This window comes from Desmodus rotundus, chromosome 4, assembly GCF_022682495.2.
Source record: "Desmodus rotundus isolate HL8 chromosome 4, HLdesRot8A.1, whole genome shotgun sequence".
NCBI lineage: Eukaryota > Metazoa > Chordata > Mammalia > Chiroptera > Phyllostomidae > Desmodus > Desmodus rotundus.
In genome coordinates this window covers 155,812,482-155,833,109 of record NC_071390.1, presented here as the reverse complement: position 1 = coordinate 155,833,109, position 20,628 = coordinate 155,812,482, and the positions used below count along the sequence as shown (strand labels likewise).

The window sequence follows — 20,628 nt, the reverse complement described above, 5'->3', positions numbered from 1 at the left end:
TCCAGAAGCTGTAAACCACCATTTGTTCGTTGTTAAAGGTCAGGAGCAGTGCTGAAGGGTTCCCCTCCCCGATCAACGGTACCGTGAGCAGGAAGCACCAAACACTGGGTGGGAATCCGGGATTTCATGCCGCTCTGGGTCATTGCTGGTGGTCCCTTTCACTCACGGGATCAAGTGAATTTTTTGGATGACTTCTGGCCAGTTCCCTGACACTTGAGTGGCTTTTAATTGTGTATTAAGCATATACCATTTTCTTGGCATTTGGAGACACCTTAGGAAAAAAGCCTTAGTGTGAGGGAGAAAAACGTTCTCTTTTCCAAAAAGCAAACAACCCCCCACACCCAGAAAAGTGTTTTCAAAGAATTGGAGGAAGATGCAAGAAAGCGAGTGAAAGCACGAGACAGAGACTTGACATTTATTGTGCAGTTTTATCTCCAACAGAACACGTGGCATTCTAGAGGTATATGAGGTAATAAATCAACACTCCAACTAGAACACCCGAAATAATCAGCTCCAGTAACAAATGTTTCTTATAATTAAAAATATTGAATGCTTAAAAAACTCTTATAACATTTTAAGTTCCTAAAAGAAATGTGCCTAACACTTAAAAAACAACTTACTCTTCTATATAAATTGTTCACAAAAAATCTTGCTATTCTATATTACACTATGCATTTAGAGTCTTATTAACATACCCCTAGTGGGTATCAACTCTACACAGTACAATCAAATAGGAATTATTCACAGAGAATTCAACAAGACTCCAACAGTAAAAATATTAGGGTCAATGGATTTGTCACAGTTTCTCCATGAACGCTCATTATAGAAAATAGAGTAAAGGCAAGTTGGCCCTGGGGTTAGGCTGCTACATGAAGTTCCAGAGGAGAGGCAGAAAGGCAATGCTTAAAGTGGGCAGGGTCAGGCGGGCCAGTGGCCTGCAGAGTTTCAGGACCCATCTCTCGGTTTTGGCACGCCCTGTTCCAAAGAAACAAAGCTAGGCCCTCATGGCCTTGGCATGCTCTTGAACTTAAACACAGCCTGAGATGTTAAAGCCACAACTACAGGAAAGAATCAACAGATCACTGTATTTTCCTACAAAATCTTCACAAGTTTTCACAGTGACACCAAAAATGAAAACCCTCTCTTCCAACCCAGACGCCTCAATTCTAGGGCTACAGCAAATGTGAAAAGAGCGTAGAACACTGGCTAACTGATGCCATTTCTGACGTCTAGGAGTTCCCCGAAATATCACTTCCCTCAGTGTAGATTTTTGCGTTTGTATCCCTGCATTTTTACACTGGGAACCTATGAAATAAATCTCAACAACTGATTTTAACTTACTCACTACAAAAGACTTTTTACTCTTTATCACTGGATCTTATGTAAGTGAAGCCTAGGCAGAAACCTCAGCAGTTCCCCCAAGGATATGTGGTTTATATGCTCCTACTTAAGCGTCAACATACTTTAAAAGTGGTTTTTAGTGACACAAATACCAATTTTTCCTCAATGACGTAAATAAAACAACAAACCTCTTCCAAAGTGTCAATGGGCTTGTGAGAACTTCGCTTTGCCTGTGGGGAAAACTGAACTAGCCGTTAAGCTTACTGAGCCCAAGTCCATCCTTTGACTAGCCAGTACCTTGGGCAGCGTCCTTATCAGTAAAGTGGGGATAATCAACAGTAACAGCCTTAGAGGGTGGTGCAGAGTGTTAGCAAATACCTGGCACAGGAGAACTCAAGGCAAAGTAGTTGTCGTCACTACTGTTGCTGGCAGTGGTTCTGGATGGGCGGAAACAGTTTCCCAACGTGGTGGAGACCCATGTGGCCGCTTGTATTGGTGCAGTTATTCTGAGACCGAACAGGTTTTCGAATGTTTCATTGGCAGATGTATTTGCACGGTGATTTGGGGGACTTGTGATTCAATGAAAACCTAGTCCTTGCATTAGCCAGCTATGCATGGTCACAAGGAGAATTAATCTGGTCACTTTTACCACAGATGCTGGTAATTCAGTGCTTTCAGTAGCCAAGCTGATCAAGCCAGCCATCAGGTGAGCAAAGCCCAGTCCACTCAGTATTACTTAGAACTGAATGTGAGTGCGGTCTCGTGTGTAAACGTGTCAGCTACAGTTTTGAATTTTACGCAGTAGGCGGCGAATGCTGATGGGTTATTTTTGCACTCCACGTTGTCTGGTACCAGTTCTTCCCTCTCCTCTAAAAACCACCACAAGTAGAGGAACGAAGGCCACTGGCTGACAGTGCGAACGACTTTGCAGAGGGCCCTCAGCTGGGTGACATTTCCCTAATTATTCCCAGTGAAGTGTTTATTTTTATCCAGCACTCACACCACTGGAAGAAGCCATCACCATGTTTACAAAAGTGTATCACAATGACACACACGCTGTTTCGACACATTCGCATTGGAGTTCTGACTCCAGCCTTCTATCTGACATGTTTTGCGTGCAGTTTTGGGTAAGTGTTGCCACATTAAACAGACATCAGCCAGACTTGCACCATATGTGCAAAAATCATTTTCTATTACATTTCTAAAAATCTGTGTATGAGCTGTCAAAAATCACACAGCTCTGTACTGTGAAGTGACACAGCATTGCATGAGAAAGTTCTACATCTAAATCTTTTCTAAAAATGAAGTTACCGAAGGATGAGATTTTCAGATAATTGCAATCTAAGAAAAAATGAAGGAGGTAGTCAGTGGGTGTTAGGGTTAGGTTCTACAGCACGCAATAACCGGCAGGATCCAAACTAAGGCAATGTTATGTCTGCTTTTCTGAAAACAGTGCGCGTCTCATCTCATTTGGTGCTCCATCCGTATTCTCATAGCAACAGAAGGGAGGAAAAGCCATTAAAGGTGGCAGAAAAAAATAGTAGAAATCATGAACTTGTAGGTTCCCAAGTTTGGAGGATTGCCCAGGTTTTGGGAAAAACACCTGATAATACAGGAGTAGTTACTGGGCTGAAGAAACCATTCCACCGACATTGGGCAGGTGGACTAGCAATCAAATATATTATAGTAAGTTCTATCTCCCCATGATCCCAATGTAGAAACTCTTAGGTCAATGTTTTCCTGACTTATGAAGGGCTAAGAGAGACCCAGAATATAAAATCACCCTCTTGCTCTGCAGTTGCGAAGTAGCTACATGTACGTCTCGCTTCCCTACCAAAGGAGATGACAGCAATTACATGCTCTAATCTTATCCTCTACATTCCTAGTGAAGCCTTGGGACACATGAAAAGTGACGATAACCCGAACGCCATGGTGGAAATGAGGAACACGCAAGTAAGTGATGGCAGGTTCAAGGGCTGGATGACACATTTTCAAGTAAAAAGGGATGGTATCTCAAAAGCACTTAGCACTGGGGTTAACCGTAAGTTTCCTGAACAGGGCAGCTTCACGGAGACAGTGAGAAAAGTGACTTTAGACAATACTCACAGACTCCAGGCTCCCTCCTCAGGTTCCTGGCCTACGTCCTCCAATACACATCACTGAAGGGTCAGCTGCCCTCAGCCAAGGCCAGCACACAACACAGACAAACACAGACCAAGATGTGCTTAGACGTGAAGATGTGTTGAACGCTCAAGGTTACAGGAAAACCGTAAGAGCTGAAGGGTTTTTTCTTTTTGGTTCTTAAAAGCAGTGGTCAGATATTGCTGCTATACAAGAAGGACAGGTCCTCAGCAGTACAGATAGTCAAAGCCCAATGCAAAAAAAAAAAAGAAAGAAAAGTAAAATGGATAGACAGATGAGGTTATGGTGGTATTTTTCTTCTGGCCAAGATTTCATGCCACCAAAAAAATCTTACAATATATCAATTTCCTAGACCTCCAAATCTCTTCAAGAAGTTATCTTTTCCCTTGGATAGCCAAAGATATTAATCTCCTAGTTCCCATAAGCAACATCACATCTGCCCTTATATTTCTTAAAAAAAACAAACGCGAAATTTTAGCTAACTGGTCCAAACTAAGACCAAACTATCAGTTCTCCCCACACCATTTAACAGATCCGACAAGTGACCATCTCTATAAATACGAAACTAGGCCTGTGCATGTAGTTGGTGCTAATTATTGAACATAAAGGGCAATTTACTTACTTTGAAAAAAATGGCAAAAAAGAACACTATATAAATGGACACGCATAAACTTTAAATGAATTTCCAATCAATTTTCAAAATCCTTACTTATGTCTGTAGATGACATTAATAGCCTTCAGTAAATGCTGCCAATTTAGCCCTTTGCTTACAAAGGACGTAGCAATCTGGATTAGTCTGGTGAGAAGGTCTCTCCTGACATCCAAACCTGAAGCCCTCAGAAATGGAGTCTAGCATCTCTGCAGCATTTGTGGGTAAGAAGTGGTTCCGAAGACACTACTGGTTTCACATATGGAACTCAACAGATGAAACTGGGGAAAGTGGATGGTAACCTAACCAGCGCTTGCAGCTCAGAGGACAACTGGGGGAGGCAGGCACACAGTGGGATGAAACATTTTCATCAGCAACAACGAGAAACACAAGCTTTATGCAAATGTTAAAGACCAGCTGAGCACAGAAAGACCCTTGAATTTCAGAGAAATTACAGGCAAGCCCATTGCATAGTTGTCAGAATGGTCTTGAAGCCGCGTGTACACAATTCCAGAACATCTGGTCAATTCAGGGATCATCATCAGTCACACCACTTGTCTGGCCTCAGTGCATCAAACAACTAATTGACTGAGTCTTTGTTTAACCCACCACTTTGGCACTGTGTCAATAAAGCCAGATTTAAGGTTGTGGGAACTGTGGGTCTAGGAGCCTACCAAATCAAGCACTGAACGATGGTTTTGGATCTTTGGATGTTTCTTGACTGACATAATGAAAACTATTACTACTTGTAAGCTCCCGAGATCACACAGTGCCTTCCTGATCGACACGGTAGGACTTTTTTGGTAAAAACAACAGCCGACTTCCCATTAATCACTGTCTAGAGGTGGCCTCTGTTCCCTGGTTTCTAGTCAATAACAGGCTCTGTCAGCGCAGACACAGCATATGATCTCACCTGCCTTACGTCTCTGCTGAGAAGTATGACTTCAAGTCTTTGGAAAACATCAAGATGAGTTTAGTGAAAGAAAGAGAATGCTTGCTCCTTGTCCCTTTAAGTGGTTCCCACGGGACCAGCTCTGCTCAGGAAGCAGTTTACTTGATTTCAGACAGGAGACTCGGAGTCTGCCTATTTTTTTGTTTCCACCCTCATCATCCAGCTAGTAGTAATCTTTGAAAATCAACTGTAGCTTTTTTCTATAATATTCTGAAAATCTGTGGTAGGCTCCGCAGACTTCCCCAACGACCCTAAAATGGACTTCTATTTGGGAAGTGTGCCACTAGGCTAAGAGAGCTCAGATTTAGGATGCGTGACAGAATGCCGTGCTTTGGCCTCTAGAGTGATGGGAATAGGACGTTTGGAATGGGAACTCTTGGGAGGACCGGCGGCTACCAAGGAGAAGCTTTGTCCACTAATCCCCAGACCCGTCCTGGGAATTCTTGTTGAAGACCTCATCCTGGGCAGCCTGGGGATCAATCCCTTCGTAAAACGAGCCCCCGTTGTGCAGGAACGTCCCCACCGCGCGCCCCTGCCGGGCGTGGCCCACGGCGTCGCTGAACACCTTGTTGATCTGCTCCTCCGAGGGCATCCACCAGTCGGGGTTGGAGGTGCAGTGCATCCTAATGAACTCTGCAGGAATATACGAGACAATAAAAAGAGAGAGGAAAGAAGAACAGCTGGTTTTTGCAGAAGATGGCAGGAGAGACGGCTTAAACGTTAACAAAAGTGCCGTAAGAAAAGCTTCATGAGAACTCCAATGCAATGCCATGATGATGCCACTATTAGACCCGACACTTCAAACCTATTTCCTCCTCGTGTGTAAGAGTGAGCATCACGCTAGCGGGTGGGTGACCCTTCTAAGGAACACTTGCTATTGAAATCAAAGGTAAAGCTGATTCGCAAGACACGGTTGATGCCATGCTTGGTAAGTTACTGAGTTCTATTTTCAAAACCCCTCCCCTGTTGTTACTGCCTCACAGCTTTAGAATGTTAACTATCTCCAGAAGCATAATAAGTATCGTTCATGTGGTATTCTTCCACCAGCTACTGATTTGTAGATTAAGTGCAAGAAAATGTCACAATCTCAACAAGTGAGGAATTGCCTGAATTTTAGTTCAGAAGAGGTTTTCACAATCTTAAAATCTGATACTATAGGCTATACTTTATTTCTCTACTTGTGGTGTCTATATATGCACTGACAAATGTTTTTAAGGTGAGATTTCCTCTAGATATTTACCTTCACCAGAAAGCAATGAGCAGACCTGAAGAGCGACTATATAAAAAGTAGCTAAGACTCCCTCCCGCAGGGGCAGCGGGCACATGCATCACTCCTACGCAGCTATTTCCGTGGGAACAGGTGTGCACAGCTGGTTGAGAGTTCAGGACGACTACTATCTACACACCGTTTTCTCCAACAGTGACCCCCGACAAGACAGCAGTTCTGAGTGTGGGACTGGATTTGTCTGCAGTGTCTTTGTGAAATGCATGCTCTACCTGCCCGTGAGAGAAGCGAATGCTTTCAAGGACCTGGACCAGAGAAATCTCATGAATGGAACTGGGCCCATCACAGTCCAGTCTCGCTTAAGAGAAGCAGGGCACCTCCGAGATTGCTGGCATCCCTTTGACTCTGTGCCTGAGATGAGAGACTCACTTGCCTCACCTGAGCCCCAGCCCCAGTGGCCTTCCCTGGGAAAAGCACTGCTTCTTCAGCTCCTCACTCTGCCAAACTGCCATGAACCTGACGGCTTATCCTGGGGAGCAAGGCCAGGAGCAAACAGGGTAATTCTCAGCCCGAGGTAACCGTCATTCATTATAATGCTGGACAGACAGAAAGGAGATATTCTGGGACCTTGAGGGCTCAAAGACTTACACTTCCTATTACTTCACCTGTGTTCTCAGCTCTTCACAAGTGCCCTCCAATCATCTCCAGCCAGACTGTTAGCTACCAAAGCGAAGGACTGTTTCCTGCTCCTCTTCTGCCCTCCTCAAGTCCCTACTGTACTGAGTACTCAGCACCTGTTTCAGTGATCTCCCGTCTCTGTCCACACCCTCTCGTATGAGCACAAGGCACCGGAAGACTCAAAGACTCAACGAGCGGGAATAAAGGCTGATGGACGAGGGTGCTGCAAGGTGGCACTCGGGGAGCATGCGCTGCTCTGGGACACCTCCCCCTCCTCAGCATCTACTGCTGCGACAGGACTTCCCCAACACTGTGAGCCTACTCAGAGCTGAAAGCAGAGCTCACTGTCTTCACAGGTCCTCTTCCCTCAGGGCACCTTTGGGAGCAAGTGGCCCAGGATTTGATTCTACTCCCCAAAGTGTCCAGGTCTAAGGCTTCCTTTGGCCACTGTAATCTTGCTCAAAACAAGGACCCCCACCCTGGGAGTCACCAGGCCTAAGCCTTTAGGGAAGAAATCCTGTCTAGGTCACAGGAAAGCCCCAGGATTTCAGCCTTTGGGACAGATGTGGAAATGCTCTAACCAGCTGCCCTGGACACAGGCCATCACCATTTCTTGCCTGTGTATTCTCCAGGGGAAGCCTGTGGGTCATGTCCCCAGGAGAGGCATGAGCTGGAGCAGGCAGACTCTGGGCAGCGAGCCTGGGCTGCGTGGGTGTCGCGGAGGGCCTGGCAGCACGCTCGGGACAGTGGCACTGGAGCTTCAGGATGGATATTAATCCCCTAGCTCCACGAACTTGCCAGTTAAAATATAAAACATTTAGTAAGGATTTCTGGAAAGGGAAACCATTGTGAGGCCCTTATCCTGAGTCCCTTAGAAGCCTTAGGGCAACTTCTGGAGTTCACACTAAGAAAGAGTACTCTCAGGGGAGCTCCCAGGCCCCCCACTGCCTCTGGTGCTCCTGGTGAGTAACTCCATCACCTCTGATGATGATGGAAAAGAAGGGACACCATGGCTAGTTTGCTCAGAAAAGACCCTGAAGATTTCCGTCACACCCACTCTGAGCAAGTGGAATTTCCAGACCGGCCAACAGGGGGTGCTCTGCAGCACCTGTGCCTACTCCCTGGGGGTGTTTTCATTCTGGGTGGGTTTCTGAAGTATGGGCATCAGATCCCCTGGCGTGGTCTGGAGGCGCAGCAACACATGCCTCCCTGTCCCCACCCAGACCAGCTGAATCAGAAGCTCAGGGTGGGCGTGGGAAGCCTTGGCTTTTCACAAATCCCAGCGGCCATCCCAGGAGGAGTGTAAGAGAGGCTGTCCTGTGTGACGACCGAGGCCTGACTAGCGCTCACGTATTTCCCTGTGACTTCCTCGCCAGAGGACGCTTTGATCCACATCTAGAGTAAATCACTGTCAAATCGCGCCAACCAATGAAATTGCTATTGAACTCTACAGGTAACAGCTGAGCTTTTTGGTATGAATTTCTCCAGGTGTGAACGATGTCTCTGTTGGCACTAACGTTCCTAGCTGTGTCTGTTTGCTGGGAACCTGCTCAATGAGCTATGTATCTGCTCATTCTTCCTCCTCACCCTCTGGCCTGGCCACTAAGTGTGGGTCTACTGCAGAGTTATCAGTTATTAATACTGACAAAATGTTAATACTGATAAAACCTAAGCAGTATTTTTAATACAGGAGCTTTTTTTAAAACTAATAAAGGCTGACTGGGTAATACTTCAGGCACTTAGGAAAATGAATTCTAAAGAAATGTTAGGAGTAGGGGGCACATATTCTTGAGAAGGAAGCTAGATGGGATGGGGGAGGGGGTGGGCCACCGGCTATAAAAGGAAATGGGCCATATCCTTTCCCTAATGTGTAAAAAAGAAACCCGCATCTCCCTTCCTTGGTGCGTTTCCCAGCACTCCATTCTGCTGGAGGTGGCCTTCGCTGGCAGCGTGTAAAGTCTGAATTTAAAGCGTGAAACATGAGGTGCTATGCGATGCTTATGTGCCATTCAGTGAGAACACCAAGGCTACAAGCACACGAGAATTTTTAGAAAGAACTTCTCGATACCGAGTAGATGGGCCACACGAAGCCTACACGGTCTCAGTGGGAAAAAAAACCAAAAAACAGTAAAGGCTGAACACTTGCACGGGGCCACAGCCAATGCGGTGAAATGAGATCACAGATGGCGACACTGAGCGGAAGGATGCAGTACCTCGGAGGCATGTTACTTTAACTGGATCCAGAGGGCGTCTTTCAGGACCTGTCTCTCCTGACTGCACTGACCTTTTCCTTTTCCCAAGGCCGCATGAGTACTTAAGCTCATCGGTTGTGAAAACAAATCGGATGAGGTATCGAAGGAGCCGTCTCCCATCTTTCTTTGAAGAATTTACAGCCTCGTCCCACTGTTTGCTTGTTATGTAGACAGGATAGTTGTTCAACAGCTGCTTGCTTCCCTGGAAAAGCGAAACAGTCTCTCATTACCTTCTGAGCCAGCCAGCCAGGAGCCCAGGCGATCTCCATTTCAAAGACGAACCTGCTTTTCAACTGAGTGGCTGGGTGCTGACAATGAACCAGGTATCGGAGAGCACACCAAATAATTGCTCACACTCAGAACAGGCACTTTTCAAATTACATTTGCATTTTCTATAACAAGAGCCAATGGGGTATAATGAACACCTTTGAAAGAGGAGCTATTTATAACTTGCATTTTAACAGGTAGGTTAAAATGTGTCAAGACCCAATGACAGGGAACACTATTTAAATAGAAGCCGTAACTTTCCTTTTCAATCTATTAAAATATGCAGCAATGACTTTGAAGAGCGTGATCAAATAGGTCTCTTCATCCTTTGGTTGGCAGTAACGTACTTTTAGAAATGATTCTGGTGGTCGGTCTTATTTTCATCAAGTATTACTTGTGTTTATGCACCTAACACTTGAGAGACACTATGTTACAGTGGAAACAACCAACATTAAAGAGTAAATTTAAAAAGGGGGGAACTGTGGAAACTGAAAAAAAATCATTAATAATAATGCATAACAGGTTTTCTCAAATTATAGCTTTTGCAAATGCCACTATGTCAACTCAAAATTTTTCTTACTTTTCACCTTCGTAATTTATGTCTGCTATAAAATTCCCAAGCTAAATAGCTGCAAAGGGACTAATTATGGGAATTTTGTAACATTTATAAGCCATGTTTAGTCAATTGCACCTACACAACTATTACTTTCATTCTGGTTGTCCATAAAATTCTACAGTCCAGGACGATTAATTAACCCATGATCTCAGTTTTAACGGACTCCTTCCCCAGTAATTAAGGTGCACAGAATAAAGGAGGGAAAACACAGTCAGTTTTACAACTCTGCAAATTTACTACAGGCTATACATTCGGCAGTGTTCGGGGCTATTAGGGTTTTATTTCCAGAAGGGTTCTGTTCAGCTAAGCACTGAAGGGCAGATGGCACAGAAGCCCACAGGAAGAGGTAGCCAGATTTGGCTGACATCGTCACTAAGTCATACCCTGGAAGCTCATCTCCACAGCATTCATCCTTCCTTGAATTAGCAGTAGTGTGACTCGGTTTCCTTTTTAAGGGAGGAAGCTGAGGCACAAAGTTTGTACTTTGAATTTAGAGTCAGCTTGGATGTGAACTGAATTTGGTTCTGGGTCTCATCTGTCATGTTTCTCGGGCAAATTATTACTTCCATTTGTTGAACCCAAGTTTGCCTGTCTGCAAAAGGGATTTAACTCTATGAGCATGGGTTTAATGAAAGTATTTGGGAGCATAAATCAACCCAGGCTCTGTGTACTAGAGGTGATCACACGGCGGGCAGGACCCCCAGGTCCCAAACGGCTCACAGCCCAGCCTGCTGTCACATGGCAGGAGGTGGGAAGGAGCAGTGGCGTGAGTCTGTGGTAGAGCAGACAGAGAAGCGAGCATGAAAGGCGCAGACTCAAGGGGGTTAGGCAACCAACTCAGAGAGCCAGGGTGTGGGGTATGGAGGAGTCAAGATGATCCCAGGAGAAACGGCGGTGCCCTCTGCACAGGTAAGGAACAGCGGGTACGACCGAGAGGAAGCAGGGGCAGACAGCCAGGGGATTCCCCCACCTCCCATGCCCAGGGAGGGGAGGGCTTCCAGGGTTCTGATTCTTTGACCCCTCAGGGCTGCCCACTGGGGCCTGGGGAAGGTGGGATCCAGGGCTGGTTGCCTCAGGACATGAACTGTGTCAGAAGAATTTCTGTGGAAAACCCTGACTAAACTGTCACCATACACTGAGCCACGGATGAGCAACCTGAGCTGGCCACATGCACTCTGTCCCTCTGGCTTCTTTGCTCTCACAGGCCAAGATACAGGTGAGCTCTGGGGCAGGCCCCGTGCAGGTGACTTGACTTCTCTAAACCTCAGGGCTCTTCGGTCAAAATAAGGACAGTAATTCCAGTGTGCAGGTTTGTGGTGAGGAGTCCACTCATCTCCCACCAGCACATCAGCCCACGAGGGCTGGGATTACTATCTGCTTTACGTGGCGCTCTTCCCCCAGGCCAAGGACAGTGCAGGCTGCAGCGCAGGGGCCACAGACGCTGCCGAATGACTGAGGCGGGACACATGGCGGTGAGCGGCGCACAGCGGGCACTCAGCGGACACCCACCAGCGGTGCTGCAACGAAGCGCTCTTTTTCCTTCTTTCTTTCTTTTTAGCCACTGCGGCACTCGGGCACTTGAAGAGCTTCTGATTATAATAAATTGACAAAATTAAAGAACTTTAAGGAGGCAGGGGGCCATTATAAAGGGCTACTGAAGACAGAGGACTTCCACCACCCTTAATTTAAAATCATCTTCTCAGTTATGGTCCCTGTCAGCACCTCTTCTGACCTATTGCTGAGCCAGCTTTGAAAAAGCCAAGATGAACGGTGTTGCTTTCATGTTTCACAGACGCATAACCACATGGAAGACAGGCGTGCACTAACTTTTCAGTAAGTTCTGAATGCATCTCATGAACAATGTGCTCTGGGAGCACAGATCAGGTGTGGTAATCAGGGAGGGCTTCTTGGAGAAAGTGGGCTTTTCAGATGTGCTTTTTGTGTAACAAATGTCAAAGTTAGAAACTGCAGACTATACTATTATAAGGTGTAATCAAATGATTTTAAGTATGTGACATGTATTTTGGATCTTTGCTTTAGAAAAATAACTTTAGTGTGGAGAATGGAGAAGACAGAATCCACTCGCACAGTCCAGGTGAGAAGTGACGAGAGTGAACTAGAGACAAGAAGTGAGACTATGCATGTCAGTGAGGCTGTGGATGTCAGGAATGAGGAAGAGGAAGGAGCCGGAGATGCCCAGACCTTTCTGCCCAGGGCTGGTGCCGCCTTTACTGTGGGGAAAGCAGGAGTCTGGACGGGTGTTCAGAGGTGTCCCGAGTTCAGGGTGCATGGGCATTCCACTGCTGGCCCTGGACACTCTGGTCTAGAGTTGACCCCTGGGGACTGATGGCCTACACGCAGATGATGTTCAGAGAGAGAACATGACAGACCGGAGGAAGGCAGTAGAGAGCCGGAGGAAGAGACGCAGGATAAAACTCGGGAGAGCAGTGGGTGGAAACCTTCTTAAAGCACACTAAGAAAAGGGCAGGGAACCAGAAGAGGAAGAGAGATCACAGAGGAGGAAGAGGAGGAGGAAGGGGAGGGGAGGGAGAGATCCTGGGGATGACGAAGGCTGAAAAAATGCCCCTGGACTGAACAACGGGCAAAGTCACCGAGGCCACCTGCAGAGCATTCTGACAGGTGGTGGAGGTGGCGACAGACTGCAGGGGGTGGAAGAGCAAGTGGGAATTAAGAGGGTGGAGATGACGAATACAGACCAGTCTTTCAAGTACTCAATCCCTTTGAAAAAATGAGGTCACCACTCAGCAAACACCTTCAATGGTAGGCACTGGGGATGCTAATGGCGGATGAGTGAGGGCCTAACCTTCAAGGAGCAAGATGTGCCGTGGCGTGGAATGAAAGTGCTGACAGAGGATTCTTAGGGTGGTGGAAGGAGAAAGAAAAGACAGTAAGTGATGGAGGGAGGGAGGAAGCATCAAGGGAAGGCTTATTTCAGGGTGGGAAGACTCGAGCGTGTGCTACTCAGGGGGACGACCCAGTTACAGGAGAGAAGTCAGTGCACCAGACAAGGAGAAACTGACGGCATAAGTCCTGAAGAAGGAGGCCCCGCCGCCTCTGGGGGTGTGGGGCACGCAAGAAGGCTGCAGTAAGTGTGGCAGAATCCAGCAGGCTGAATTCAACTTGGTAACTTACTTTTTGCTAAATTCAAGAGAGGGAGTGTGGTGGGGCCGGGGATACACTGGGCCGCAGGAAAGGATCAGACCTTTGAAATCCCTCCTCCAATTACAGGGAATGGGAGCAACTGCCCACCAAGTCTCAGGTCACACTGAAGGTGACAGTCTCAGTCTGCACCAGACTGACTCCACCCTCTTCACCTCGTCTCTTGTGAGCAGGAAACGGCGGAGTCGTGTGTTCTTGTGTTTCTTCGGCAGAGAGGCATGGGGTCTGGTGGGAAGGAGTGCAGGTGGAGCTGCTGGACGGTAAGTACGGGGACAGACTGCAGTATTACTCCAACTACTGACCGCCGGATACAGAGCGTCAACATCCTACCCTTACCAGCGTGAGCAGCTCATCAAACAACTCGTCAGATCTACTGTTATCATCCCTATACATTTATAACCCTCGTAAGGTAGGGTGCAGTTACTTCTTCCACTGAATTTAGGCTCTGATATTCCTAAGATGAAATAACATACACAGAAGACTGAGCCTTGAAAGTCCTGTGAGTGTCCTGTGGTCGAACAGATACACCATCACCACCAGAACAGACCACTTCTCTTACACGGTGGAAGAAACAGGTGGTCCGGGGTACAAAATGTACATGTTCAGGGGCCCTGATGTTTGGAAAACCCTTTCTAAGCACTTGAGAATCTCTGTGTGGGGCAGGTCACAGAAGGGCATTCTGGAACACGGGCTCCGCCTGAGGGTATGACAGGTGGCTGTCTCCCATCTCCAGCCCCCTGTGCCCACAGAATGGTGGGAAAACTGCCCACACTACTTAGGGCTCTTGCTCTTACTCCCCCTGAATACGCATTTGAGTCTTTGTGAGTTAAATACATGCATCATCATTTGCCACAGTCTACAAGCTCACAGGTAACAGACCCCTAAGCCTCGGAGAGTAAAAGTGTGTTTTGCTAGCCAATCTGTTCTGATGTATGTGCGTAAGCCATCAAAGGGCTTTGTTTTAAGGAAATTTCAAACGGAACAACGTTTACTTTTGCAAAGGAGACCTACCTCGGTGGGCTGGTCAGCCGGCTGTGGGATCATGAGTTGGTTGTGATGCTGTAGCACCGTCTTCAAGTAATCTAACACGGTCTGACAGGGCACTGCGGGCAAGGAATTGCAACAATTATAGCATTAGCTATCCTGCCACAAGAAGACAAAACATGGTCTAAAAAAAGACTTTTGATGCAAACGTCTAAAGAAGACCTTATTTTCTAAAGGAGACAGAATCTTCTTACATGTGACAGCCGTAGTTATTTCAGTTTGTAGATACAGACAAAGGCCTCGGTTCGGGGGAAAGTCCTTGGCTCGGCACAAGTCCCTGAAAACTTTCAAGACGAACTTAAAATCTAAGATGAGTTTGGGTCAACAATAATGATCAGGAACAGCTCACAGAAGAGTCATGATTCGTCCTCTTTGACTCAAGTTATAACTGAAGTACCCAATGATGCTTTTTAAAATTAAAATGCTGAAAAACTAATGTTTCACTATTTTCAATCAATAATATAATTTATTTTTTTTATCCTGATTTTTTTTATTGCTTTTTAGACAAAGGGGGAAGGAGAGAGAGAGAGAGAGAGAGAGACATCAGTGTGAGAGGGAACATCCGTGGGCTGCCTTTTTGTACATACCTAAATGGGGCCCAATTGGTCCCCAATCAGGGACGAACCTGCAACCCAGGCAAGTGCCCAGACCAGGAGTGGAAGCTGCGACCTTTCAGTTTGCAGGATGACACCCCACCAGCTAGCCGAGCCCCACCAGCTGAGCCCCATCAGCCAGGCAATACTCATTTCTAATGCCAGCTCTATGCCTAGCTCTTCAGGAAGCAGGAATGCCACGCAGTTTAGTCCTGTTTCCCAACAGACTACACCTGACCACGCAGTTCCCACCATAAGTGTCCCATTCTCTCTCTCTCTCTCTCTCGAAACTTAACTGATCTGGTCCAGTTCATGTTTGGTTATTGTGTATTTCATTAATTGTTGATTATTTTTTGAGGTTTACTCTTATAGAATCATTGAATAATTAAAATAAAACTGAACAGGTATTAGGCCAAATAGAGCCTGACATTTTTCGTAGCATTGCATAAATAACTCCTACATCTTAAGATTTATATTACAGTCTTTCCAGGAGTGCTAACTAACTGTTTTTCGAGGCCTGGGTAGCTCAGTTAAAAGCCTAATTTACGTGAATTACGGCTACTCTGTCTTAGCTGTGTGTTTTCTTAAGCTGTTTTTGTCATATTGAAGATAATAATAAATGTTTAACCGAAACCACAATTTTAAAGTGTCACCACTGGGCTTTCTTTACTGTGTTTTCCTCACCACTTTTTTTTTAAGGAGAGCAAACAGAAATCATCATCTTTACCCGCTCACAGCTTTAGGAGTTTTAGGCAACATCACATTGTGAGAGCAAATCAAAAACTCCATCAACATCCTTTTGAAGAATTTGGAGATAGAAGTAGGAGTAGCTTAGGAAATTTTTCTTGTAGCCAGAAAAGATTTTTCTTAAATAACCATCTTTTTAGATCTGTGTCTTAGTCCTTTGCCACAGGCCACTCTTGAATTGTCATTTAATACATTCCTCAAACCGAAGAGGCAGCTGCTGCACCACCACAGAAGTCGACCAAAGGTGTACCTGGATGAGTTTGACAAAGCCCGAGTTTGGTAAGACCAGTCAACTACCCCTAGTGTCGCCCGCCTGTGTTCAAGGTCTAGTCTGCTTTACTGATTCCGCAGTGCATGCGATGGAAACTCCTGGCCACGGGCATCAATTACGGGGAAAGAGCAGACGACTGGGGAAGCCAATGGAGGCAGAAAACAGGTTTGTGCTTGAGTTCTGGTCTTTACCCACGAGGCCTTTGGGGTCCACCTGAGAGCGGCATCTGAGTCTGCTCTGCACAGCGCTGGGCAGGAGGACTCAGGGAGCAGCGCTCTGTCCTCTGGGTTTGCGGTCAGAACCTGATGCGACTGTATGTGTGTCGCTGCTCTGGGACATGGGCAGGGTGTTACGCTGGATTTAGTTGGGAAGTTTTAGCAAACTTTGTCATTACTGACTGACTGATTAGGATTCCAATGAAACTTCTTTTGATCCCTTAGCCATATTTTATAGTCATTAAGATGTTTCTGAAAAAGTGTTTAAATGAAGCAAAAATGCTTACAAAACTGAATGAAATACTGCCACTTGTGACAACAGGGATGGATCCTGAAAGTATCATGCGAAGCGAAGTAAGCCAGACAGAAAGGACAAGAACCGTATGATTTCACTCATATCGGAATATAAAACAGAAAGCAACAAATGAACAAACAGAAAACGCAGAAACACAAACTGTGTGGTGGTTATGGGGGGGGGCGCTGAAGAGGGTAAAGGGGTCAAGTACGTGGTGATGGGAGGCCAGGCAGTGGGTGGTGAGCACACAATGCAATATACACCTGATGTGTACAGAATTGCACACTTGAAACTCATCTTCCAATGGCACCCCAATAAATTTAATGAAATAGAATAAAACCTGAGTATTCATTACAACACCCCCCCCCCCATGTTAAAAGGAATCACGTGGGGCCCTGGCTGGGTGGCTCGCTTGGTCAGAGCGTCACTCTGCGCACCAAAAGGCTGCGGGTCTGATCCCCAGCTGGGTGTGTACGGGAGGCAGCTCACCAGTGTTTCTCACCCTGAGCTCAGCTCCCTCCTCCCCTACAATCCTCAGTAAGGATTGAAAGCAAAAGTAATTATGTGTGTAGGAAAGCGACTGGAAAGAAGTGAGTGGTAATAATAATTGACCATGATTATATTTTAGTAGCAAGATGAGGGCAGTTGTTATGTTTATCCTTTATCATGCTTGTAAAAACCAGTTTTAAAAGATTTCCACAGTGGACATGTATTAGAGGAATTTCAAAGTTGTCTGAAGAATGTTACATAGAGCCAGCCCTTCCTTTGCTCTCTGTTACCCTCAGCATTGGTCATACAGCCCTGAAAGGGCTTGGAGGTCGACTCTCCCATTCTTTACACCCCAAAATATTTAGGCAGCAGCGCAAAGCTATGAGTAAGGCCAGCTGATTCAACCATGTTGCATTTACTGGCTGTAGGGGCTCTAGTGAGGGAAATGGGTCCTGTAGGTTGATAAATGGGCACCAGGCTGAAGGTCAGGAAGATAAGGCTCAGACTCAGCCAGCTGTTCAAAAACTGAAATCACCACTGCCCTGGGCCCTCTGAGTAGTCCCCTCCCTCCGGCCTCTCCACCAGCCCGCCCCTTAGAATGCAGAGGCCTCCAGGCCCCTCTCAGGCCCAGAGCCCCTGCCGTGGCGGGTTTGGAGCAGCACTCCCAACGGAGGGCTCTGTGGAGTTGCCTAGATTTACACAGGGCAGCTGCAGAAGTAAGTGAAATGCTTTCTGTGGAGGGGGGAAGAAAAGTCAGTCTGGAGAGTGGAGATAGTTGTGTTTAAGGAGAGATGAAAGGGGGAAGAAATTTTACTCTGACGCACAGCTACACCACGCTGCCTGCCTGCGAGAGGCACAGGGCACCGAGCAGAGTGGTGGGAAACCGGTCTTCTTGCCCTTTTGCTCCGTCAACCTACAGTCCTGTGGACACGCTGTGGAATTTCTGAGTGAAGACGTGGGGTCCTCACCGATGGGGAGTAAGGGGCAGGGATTCATGTGTGGTCCAGGTCATTCACCGAAAGGGAGGGAAGTCAGGGCTTACGGCAGCAAAAAGACCAACAGAATTCTCCAGGAGCCGACTAGTGCTCCATAGGCCTTCACACCTAATTGTCTCCTTGTGCGTACTATGAACTTTAGCAAGGCGCTGCTGCTGACTGCTGACGGAGAAGCTACCACCTCAGACCCACTGGGTAGGTTTCACTCATCCACTTATGTGTTCGGCCAAAGAAAGCCGGGTCTGTCTCGTAGGGTTAATAAGAAAATCGAGGAGGAGCCCCAAACTGTAGTGATTTCCTAATAAAAGGAAAGCAAGAAAACGAAGGTACCCCAAATGCCCCTAGTACCTATCCTGATGTTAATATTTATGTAATGACATTTTAAAATGCGTATTAGACGATCCTGGAAAGAATATTAAATACCGGGGAGGAAAAAAAATTAGAAAGTAGGAAGTTCTTTTGCATCTATAAAGTAAAAATTGAGAGGATGGACTGCAAATATTCTCCATCAAGTACCCAAACCCCGTAAATGAGCATGCTGCTCTCAGACAGAGGCGGCCCCTGGCCTGGAAGGCTCATTTCACGGTGGTCGGGGGAGTGAGCTGAGCCCGCACAGACAGGGTCTTTAAGGCAGTCTATGAGAATATTAGTACATCACAGCTCACTGACAAAAAGGCCGGGGGCATGGGTCCGAAAGTAATTCTTGGATAGTATGTATTTTTCTTAGTACCGACTCGGGCACTTTTGAACTGTGTAATCCCGGCCAAGTTACTTACCCTTTCTTACCGCACCTGTAAGGATATCACCCACTGCATATAGTTGCTGCGTGGATTAACTGAAATAACACAAACGGAGCAGAAGGCGCCCAGCAGATACTGCCTAATGTAAGCTACTGCTGTTTTGCGGCTAGGAGCCTAGTGCATTCCCCAGAGAGGTCACTTAATTGACTCTGCTGTCTGGGCTGCTGAATTGTGTGAGTGACTGTTAAGTGCGGCTCTTCCGAGGCACTGCTCCAGGTCTGGTTTTGCCTATGTGAAGGGTACTTGGGCTTCGAGTGCCTACTTTTCATTGCAGATCATTGCACTACAATCTCGACCGCAGTTTCTCTTCTCATTCCCTGCGTGTTATTTAATCTGCCTTGTTAGATACTTGTAAAACTCAAAACGTTATCTCAAAACACACCACACACAGTTGATGGGTCCTCGACGACCACGCCAGCTGGGCGCCAATCTCCCCTTTAAGTGTCCTGTTGGTGTCGTCTGTGAAGTGTAAGCTCCTGAACTGTAGATACCCAGAAATAAACGATGAGCTTGAAGTGTCACTCAGCCAACACTCCAGGCATGGTTATGCTTTTGATGATGACGACGTTCTGTGTAATTTAACTGACATGTGGATGCTACATGCCTGACACTGGGCTAGGAACTGGAGACTCCAAGATGATTCGATCTCTGCCATCAAGGGCTTTACAGGGCCTGCCTCTCCTCCTTCAGTTATAGGGAGAGACAGACACACAGAAAGTAAAACCTTGCCCTGATACCAACATTAACAGAAATACGCTGATGTACTATAGAAAGTGGTTAATCTCGTCTGGAGACTGGGGGAAAGGTTTGTTACAGAGGAGTGTCACCTGAACTGAATATGGAAAGATGAGTAGGTGTTTTTCAAGTGAGGAAAAGGACAATATGTTCTTAGAAGGAGCAGGAGTCAGGGTGGACCAGGAGCAAAAGTGCGTGGCCACTCAGGATCACAAGTTGCCCCATGGAGCTGGAACGCTTGGCTTGTGGTGGGAGCTCAGGGTGAAGTCTACGAAAATAGGCAGGGAAAGATCCAGGCAGTGAAGGACCTCGTGTGCCCCAAGGAGGGTGCTGGACCTTATCCCACAGACCATGTGAGGCCCTCAGAGGCTCTTTAGCAGTGGGTGTTCCAGGGCTTTTCAGTGGGGACAGCTTGGCGTCTGTCTGGGAGAGGAGTGGAGTGGAGTGGCTACTGCCATAGCCCGTGTTGTAAGACAGGCCCAGATGAAGGCAGAGGGGCAAGAGGAGGAACCCAAACTGACTGATAGACGTTTGAGAGCTGGAATCCACAGGAGAAGAGACTGACTGCCAACAGCCGGGAGAGATGCTTTATGGATGGACCTGAGGTTTCTAACCCGGGGAACTACCTGACTGGTGAGCACTTAACAAGGTAAGAATACCACTTCCAATCTAAGAAAACCACGTCAGATTTCCGTATCACTAGGCACAGCAGTTTCCCTCTCTTTCTGAAGGCCACCATTTCTTGAGTGCCTACTGGAAGACGTGGTAGGCACTCAGCTGCTACTTCATGCACTTAATACTTCCAACACTCCTGGAGTATGATTAACCTCCCCACACAGAAAGAGGAAACTGAGCTCAGAACGGTTAAGTGATGTGCTGGAAGTCACAGCTAGCCTGTAGCAGGAGCGGAAATCCAAACTCTGGCTGGACTCAAAATCCATTCTTTTCCCCTCACGTCGTTCTGTCTCCCTCAGCAGCACCTGCAGCTGCAACAGGACTCGTGAGGACTGTTACCAAATTCTGAGTAACAGAACTCAACTCTTTATTCCTCTCTGTTCCCAGCATCTGCTCTGTTTGTTTTACTCAGAATACATGTCCTCACACCCCGTGTCAACTTGAGCACTTCCCACAGGCACTTCCGG

The 20,628-nt window shown here is 46.8% G+C and overlaps 1 protein-coding gene across 2 annotated transcripts in view; it reads right to left on the bottom strand.

Annotated features, from left to right (window-relative positions):
* Nucleotides 1–342: 342 nt before the first annotated feature.
* BEND4 (BEN domain containing 4) overlaps nucleotides 343–20,628 on the bottom strand; it is a 34,473-nt gene continuing 14,187 nt past the window's right edge. Inside the window, exons 4-6 of one of the 2 annotated variants that reach the window (XM_053923234.1) lie at nucleotides 14,314–14,405; nucleotides 9,201–9,441; nucleotides 343–5,717 (exon numbers count right to left, since the gene is read on the bottom strand). In XM_053923234.1, the coding sequence (XP_053779209.1) occupies nucleotides 5,500–5,717; nucleotides 9,201–9,441; nucleotides 14,314–14,405 (551 nt within the window). In that variant the 3' untranslated portion in view covers nucleotides 343–5,499. The remainder of the gene's footprint in view (nucleotides 5,718–9,200; nucleotides 9,442–14,313; nucleotides 14,406–20,628) is intronic. The other variant, XM_053923233.2, reaches the window with a different exon arrangement.